We start from the raw sequence: 7,500 nt of genomic DNA on the forward strand, positions 1-7,500 counted from the left end.
CATCGAGCTGTATTCTAAGGGACACAGGAGGCTTCGTTGCATTTCTTCTTTAGCGATTAATTCTGCATATGACACCTCCGTATCCTCTTGCGTGTTGTTGATGCAGTGTGTGGAGATTTTAAGACGATATTAATAAAAGAATGTCAACATGAACACGTAAAATAAACTGCTAAGGAAGAGCTGCTACGAAGAGCCCTATGCCACCTAGAATGCGGCCCATCCTAGGTAAGGGGTTAATGAAGATTTTCTACCTCCACTACAACTGGTCTCTCCAAAATATAAAAAGCGTCATCGTACTGAAAGCGTAGATACTTTCATTTATTTATATATTTATTTATTTATGCTGTTGACATAAGAATTCATCGTAGGCGGGCGTCCAATTATACCCTTGCTTCTGTAACTTGGTCCAAAAATGTTTCCTCATCCTCCTTATGTCATACGGCTGAGTGGCTGGCCAACAATGATAAGGCTCTATATCCTTTCAATACCACTTCTTTGTACTTAGCATTGTGTTCCAGTGTTTATTTTTTACTACAACTCGGCATTGAGGATGGAGAGTTCGCAGTTTTGGGTCAATTAAAAAAAAAAAAAAAAAAAAAAAAAAGTGAAGTCAAGGTGTACCGTGTTAACGAACAATATATCTAACCCCCTCCGTTCGAAAAGTCTCCCCTCAGCTGAATAAAATCGTCTGATGGTAAACAGCACAAATTATGAGGGTCTATCCTAATGAAGGGATATATTGTTAAATAATTAAGTCTTCTCTATATTCCCAATTTTTCGTAGTTACCTGGTAAACTAAACTATAATTTGCTTACATCTTTACCAAGGGGGAAACCAAAGACTAAAACAAACAACACAGATATATAAAACAAATAATAATAATAATAATAAATCCTAACAAGAGTGAAGTGGGTAAGGGAGTCTGAAGGTGGAACGAGGCGTGTTAGGCCAAGAAGTGGGTGGATGGGTAAGGTAAATGTGTGTGAGAAAGCAAGGTGTGGAAGCTAATGAGGCTAGGGAACTGGCGGGATCGAGTTACGTGTATTGTAGGTGGATGAAGTACGCACAGAGAAACACATGACAAAGGTTTGGCATCCCTTTTTCAGCTTGACTTTCATCTGACAGACAACCTGGATGTGTACGTGAGGCGCATGTACAGAAGGAAAATGTGTAGATGGCTTGACGAGAAGTGGAACGAGGATTCCGTAGGCTTGATTGATATGTGAATGAGTGTCTGGTCCATCTAACTGAACATGCTGTTTATAGTTCTGTTTTCGCACTTTGTCTCTGGATCCTACCTCACACCGTGCACTGGGAATGGTCATAATGATGATGATTATGAAGATGATTATGGTCTCCAAAAACGAACAGCAAACACAATATTGTAATATAAAATGGAACACTTCTAACATCCTCTAGAAATAAGTCTTTAACAACAATACTCGCAAACATTTCTAGTAACAGCAAAGAAATCGAACACGTCCATGAAAAACAGCAGTAGCAGCATCAAAAACATATATGTCAAAAGCTTTAACAACAAAATGAAGATAACAGAGGCAGTAAAAAATAAACAAGAAAGCGAAAGCAAGTCACTAAAGGTAATAAAAACATCAGCAACCAACGAACAGTCGTAAAGACAAAAACACAAGTAAACAGAAGTTTCTAGCGTCAATAAAAAATATAGACTGCAACAGCTACCGAACATAACTCGAATAATAATAATAATAATAATAATAATAATAATAATAATAATAATAATAATAATAATAATAATAATAATAATGAGCATTGAATCCACGTTGAAGAGTCCTTAAAGTCTGAATAATAATAATAAAAATAATAATAACAATAATAATAATAATAATAATAATGCCCATCCATCCATCCATCATCCAATCCTATGTTGCCCCATGAGGAACGTAGGAGCCAAGGGCTAGGCAAGTTGATCCTGACATTTAAGATGAGAGTGACCAGCCTCACTCATCCCTGAGTGGCATTACGTGAGCAATAAACCCCAACCATCCCTTGGATATAAACCTGCACAGGCTCAATCCGATTGAAGAGCCTGAATTACCCACTAAACCACCAGGCGCTATAATTTGGTTATATGGTTACCATCCAGCGTAATAAATGGTTTCCTGGTGTACATGAAACCATTTGGTTTGTCACTCAGTGTCGAGTCGATAATAATAATAATAATAATAATTATGATGATGATGATGATGATGATGATGATGATGATGATGATGATGATGATGACGGCAACAAATGACAAACTAAAGTAAGTCTACAACGGCGCTTCCACACGATCAACAACGCCAGTGGTGTTCCAGCACGCTCATCAGTTCAGAAGCGTACCGACGATGCATATAGAAAGGATATGGTTCAGCTCGTCTACATATTAACTTTGCAAGTATTCTCTATTACAGTACTCCAAATGATCGTGTGGAAGGACCATAACAGTAAAACCCTATTAGCCGGAACACTCACAGTATGGTTGTTTTGAGAGGGACGCTGGGGATCCTCTTCAGGCCCAGGAACATGCAGCGGACGGTGGTGCGGAAACAAAGGCATTTGGGAGGACACCTCAGAGTTCCCTGGCCTGCAGTGCCGCCCACCATCACAACCACAACCACCACAACCAGCCACCACAGCCGCCCGTGCAGCCCCACGCCAACCTTGCCCATTGTCGTGTCGGGTTTCATGGGTTTCGGACTTTTTCAGTCTAACTTTTCTCCCAAGTCACCACTCCCGATAGTTTCCACAGAGGGAGTGGCTTACGTCAGTCAAGGGTATGGTTTCTAACCTGTTGCCCTTACTTACATGTGACAAAGTGGTTCACACGTACGCATAAATCTTCACAATGTTCAGTATCTCAGTCACTGTCTCACTCAAGTTCCGCAGCGACAGCGAAGCTGAGAGCAGCGGAGGAAGGCGAGAGGCAGCGTGGTCAAGGAGAGACTGAGAAGGGGAGCGAGAGAACCTCACTCTCTGCCCGCTCTCCTCGCACTGACAAACAAAATTGCACTACCCAGCCACCAACCCGCCAAAGCCAGCTCTGCCCACCTCCTCTGTACTACACCCTTCCTCCCTTCCTCCGTATTCCTTACCTCTGCCTCCTTTTTTAATGGGGAGCAAGGGTTTTTTTATTTGATTTTAATGCAACCCTCCTCTCCTCGCACTGACAGTCTGGTATGGGATTCTCAAACATCTCTACGATCGGTAATCTGCCGAAACTTGGTTTCATTTTTGCAGCAAGGACAAGAAAAGTATGACTCTTTCCATGCTTCTTGCTTTTTCTGCAAACACAAATCTTAGTCAAGAGTAAAATTGATTTTTCTTTTCGGAAAGACAAGGAAAACACAGAAACGAATCATATATTTTGTTCTCCCTGCAATGAAAATCTAAGTAACGGGAAAGAATTAAACATAAGCTGGATTTACACTATAACATGAACCAGTCTGCCCTGTCCACCCACCCCTTCACATTATTATTATTATTATTATTATTATTATTATTAATATTATTATCACCACCATCATCATTCCTCCCACTCGTTGCCTTAGTCTTATCTTGGCTTTCGCTGTCATTACTGTCATCGTCTTCTCAGGCTTAGGACCGTATTCTTAAAACCCAAATGCACGAATCAACAAGCTCCACACGCGTGACTGTAGTTTCTTAAGTATATTATGATAACAGCATGTCTGACCTTTCTACATCGTTGCCGGCAAAACTCTGTACTGTATGGGATGAAAAGGCTTATCACAACTAACAAATACGGACCATTAAGTGAACGTCAAAAAATTGGGGCCTACTTACACCTTCCCTCTCAAATCTGCACTGCCCAATCGCTTGCCAGCCTGCCCTGATCATCAAACTCCTCAGTCTACAGCAGCCTGCTGTAAACGATATGTAGAAGGAAGAATGTGTTTTAGGCATACCGAAACCGAGGAGAGATGAGGGGTTGGGAACCATGGACGGAGAAACAGCTGGGGTATTAAAACTGTACTGATTTAGCATGATGCATCTATGCAACATTATAATGCACCGTATCTCGTTCGGTGTGTAATGTGTGTACATCATGTCTTAACCTAGTACTTTTTTATAACATGAACTCCTGATCCGTGCTGCTCCACTGCAATCATTCTCAGCTTACTCAAGCCAAGTCTGACAGTTGCCCACTTCATCAACACATGCCATTACCATGATAGAATACATTACAAACATTGTGACTATTCAATGTGGATGAGTTACGCATAGAACAACAAAAATGTTCTATAGGCTATCAATCATTTTATATGAAGGGGCTTTCAAACACCGTGATCTGACCATTGCAACGGGATTGTAACAGTCCATTAATATCCTGAAACACCGATATATACAAACACACTACTGCCACATCTACCAAACTGCGTCACCATTATACAGCTGGAATAGTATACCATCAAGCCAACCGAGTCACAAAAACACACTTCAGTCTTGACCACCAACTCTCTTTCTTCCTCCTTCCCTTCATTTTCCTTGCCTCTTTGCCTCATTTTTTTTTTTTTTTTTTTTTGGGGGGAGGGGGGTTCCAAAAGGTGTCTTCTTTCTGCCGTTCATCACTGTCATCGTCCATCGTCCTCTTCACACACTGCTACTCAAATCTGCACTGCCCAGCCATGCACCAACCTTCCCTATATGGGTAGGCCTTCCTTATGTAAGTGTTCCTGGGATAATAATATATAAAAAATTGCAGCCGGGAATTGATCATAATATAAAAAAAAAATACAGCCGGGAGTTGATCTTAAGTCTCTTGGTAAATACGTGCCTTGCTCCTCTTATTCATATCTTACATGATGACGTCTTTACTTCGTTTTTGCTACGACCAAACGATTATATTTAGCCTAGGGAAGACCTCTCGAAGTGAAAAGAGATACAGTTATGGTGATGGCTGCCTTCCATGCTGTACAGTACCCCCATTTTCCAGTTGCTTCCACGGGCAACACGTTCGTGGATTGAGGAGGCATTCTAGCGCTCTTCCTTGGTGACATTACATCTGACAAGGATTGCATGGGCAGGGAGGGTTATGTGCTTGGGTCGGTTTGTTTGTCTTTCTACTCTGTCATTCTGCCTGTTATCAAGATTATGCACAAAAGGCTATTGCATGCAGTTACACCAAGTTTGTCATAATGACTGGAAAATAAGAGAATCACGTGATTAGTTTTTGGTCGAAAAACGTCATACGTCATAGATCAAGAGCAAGGTCGTCAAACAATTTCAATCCGATTCTGACCAAGATGGTGAAAGGGTGGAGAGACAAGAAAGGATGAAATGATTCAATTTGAGAACAATCAGCCAAAGGTAAATGTCAGAGGGTAAGGTCAAAGGACTAAACATGATGAAAGGGATTGAGATAAGCGATGGATGAACGGATTCTATCTACAGAGTAATACGTCACAGGTCAGTGTCACAAGGCAAGATCGACTTCCACACTTCTGAACCGATCTTGACTAAATTTTGCAGATGGTTTGAGGGTCACGCAAGGATGAAGTAACTGTGTCCAAGCAATCAGTTCAGGGTCAGAGTCACAGGGTTAGGCCAAATGTTCGGCCTTAAACCAATCATTGGGCGCGGATGCTCACACTGAATCCTCCTTTTTGTTTCGCACAGTACACTCTGATAATCATGTCCGTGCTAATTTTATCTGCATAGCATCAACACAATTTACGTAAGGAAAGTGCAGTGGATTAGTGACAGCTCATACGCAGATATAAACTAGAAGAGAAAAAATCCCAGACAGCCTCCTGAAGTGGGAGGAAACTGGCAAGAACACGGACCTAGCACATGTGTAGCAGTGGTGCTTTTGAAAAGCGTCATACTTTGCATAAATAAAATATATGAGATTCATAACAAGGCAAATAAGAAAATAAAAGCGAAGATTAGCCGAAATGCCTCATACGTTGACAATAAGTGGTGTACACCGACTTTCAACTCTTTGCCTGATATTGAGGGCCACACCCCTACAGCCATGTGATTCTTACAACTTTGTTCTAACCATAATCTGGTTTTATGTCTTATCTGCTTGGCGAAGTGGCAAAAGAAACAATATAATTCTTGCTCTCACTCCAGTCCCATTAGATCTGATCTAACTTTTCTGTTAGCTGTACACATTATGTATCGTTCACAGAGTACCTCAGTGCAGTTTTCAAAAATGAATATTCTGCATCACAGCAGCCTGTTACGGCCTCTGTCAGCCGTAACAGACACTGGAGATCTACGGGTTGTAAAGTTTAACCGATAAGCAGTGACGATGGACATCACTGTCACCGAGGGCCTCCCTCCAGCACCACCATTAATATTTAACAAAAACTTTCCCAGATCTACCAAATACATATACTACCGGTGTGTAACATTTGATTCAGAACAGAATCATCATCATCATCATCATCATCATCATCATCATCATCATCATCATCCATTTCTCTTTTGTTCCATCAGGAGCGTTGGGGCCCAGGGCAAGGTTATACAGTCTCAACATTTAAGGAGAGGGTGGCCAGCCTCACTCGACCCTGAGAGGGATTTCGTGAACACTGAACCTCATCTCCCCCTCTGCTGTAAACCATTACGGACCCTCATCCTGTTGGAGCGCTTTATCCCACTACATCACCAGGCGTCATTTGGTTATATGGCTACCATCCAACGTAGTAAATGGTTTCCTATATTACAAGAAACCACTTGGCATGACAATCAGCGTGATGTCACCTTTAGGTTGCACAACAGTAAGTGTATGGACGATGACAAAAAGTCTGATCTCTTGCGAACGGATGGAAACCACGCGATTTATGTTACAGTCCCTTACTTCCTGGTGTCATATAAAAATCAGTAAACTTCTTACAGTAAGAAAACTGGAGCAACATGGTGAAAACACTCAGCATGAATGGAAGAGGACGACGCAGACGGGGACAGGACGCGGAGAAAGCATGTAATCTTCGATGAATGAAGTGACGGTAACATGAGGTGAGGCTGATTGACTGACTGATAATAGACCAGGCGGCAAAACCACAAAGGTCACTGCCGCCTCACACTAGTTAGAAAAAAAAAATACAAGAAACAGAAAAACATTAAAATGGTACAATAAGAAACATCATCATCATCAGCATCATCCGGACCTCCTTTCCCACCCTAGGGCAGGGTGAGGAGTAGCAACGTGCATAAAGCCCATATGGGTTTGCCCAATCCAATGGCCCACGTTTCCATTCACTCATCATTCAAGCCCCCGGAATCCTGGCTCTATCTGATACACCAAAAACTTTCACCACATTCTGTACCTTCACATAAACGTATCTGACAGAGTCAATCCGGATGCTGTCACGTTAAAAAAGGGTGTCAAATCCCTGATCACGCACTTCTCACAACATTCATCCAGCCACCTCTATCTCTTGTAAGTCCCCTAACCTCACCGACTTCCATATCTCTCTTCCTCACACTCTCATCCACCATATCTCTCCACCTTCTCCT

The 7,500-nt window shown here is 41.8% G+C and overlaps 2 protein-coding genes across 2 annotated transcripts in view; one reads left to right on the forward strand and one right to left on the reverse strand.

Moving 5' to 3' along the window:
* Positions 1 to 2,687, reverse strand: part of Pxn (Peroxidasin) — a 493,078-nt gene extending 490,391 nt beyond the window's left edge. Inside the window, exon 1 of the mRNA XM_080277593.1 lies at positions 2,491 to 2,687. Coding sequence (XP_080133719.1) covers positions 2,491 to 2,687 — 197 coding nt within the window. The remainder of the gene's footprint in view (positions 1 to 2,490) is intronic.
* Positions 2,688 to 2,863: 176 nt separating this feature from the next.
* Positions 2,864 to 7,500, forward strand: part of LOC145406438 (uncharacterized) — a 23,859-nt gene continuing 19,222 nt past the window's right edge. The window contains exon 1 of the mRNA XM_080277594.1: positions 2,864 to 2,949. Within this exon, the coding sequence (XP_080133720.1) occupies positions 2,864 to 2,949 (86 nt within the window). The remainder of the gene's footprint in view (positions 2,950 to 7,500) is intronic.

This window comes from Coenobita brevimanus, chromosome 70, assembly GCF_032717465.1.
Source record: "Coenobita brevimanus isolate Jiangsu-jjx chromosome 70, ASM3271746v2, whole genome shotgun sequence".
In the NCBI taxonomy this organism is placed as follows: Eukaryota; Metazoa; Arthropoda; class Malacostraca; order Decapoda; family Coenobitidae; genus Coenobita; species Coenobita brevimanus.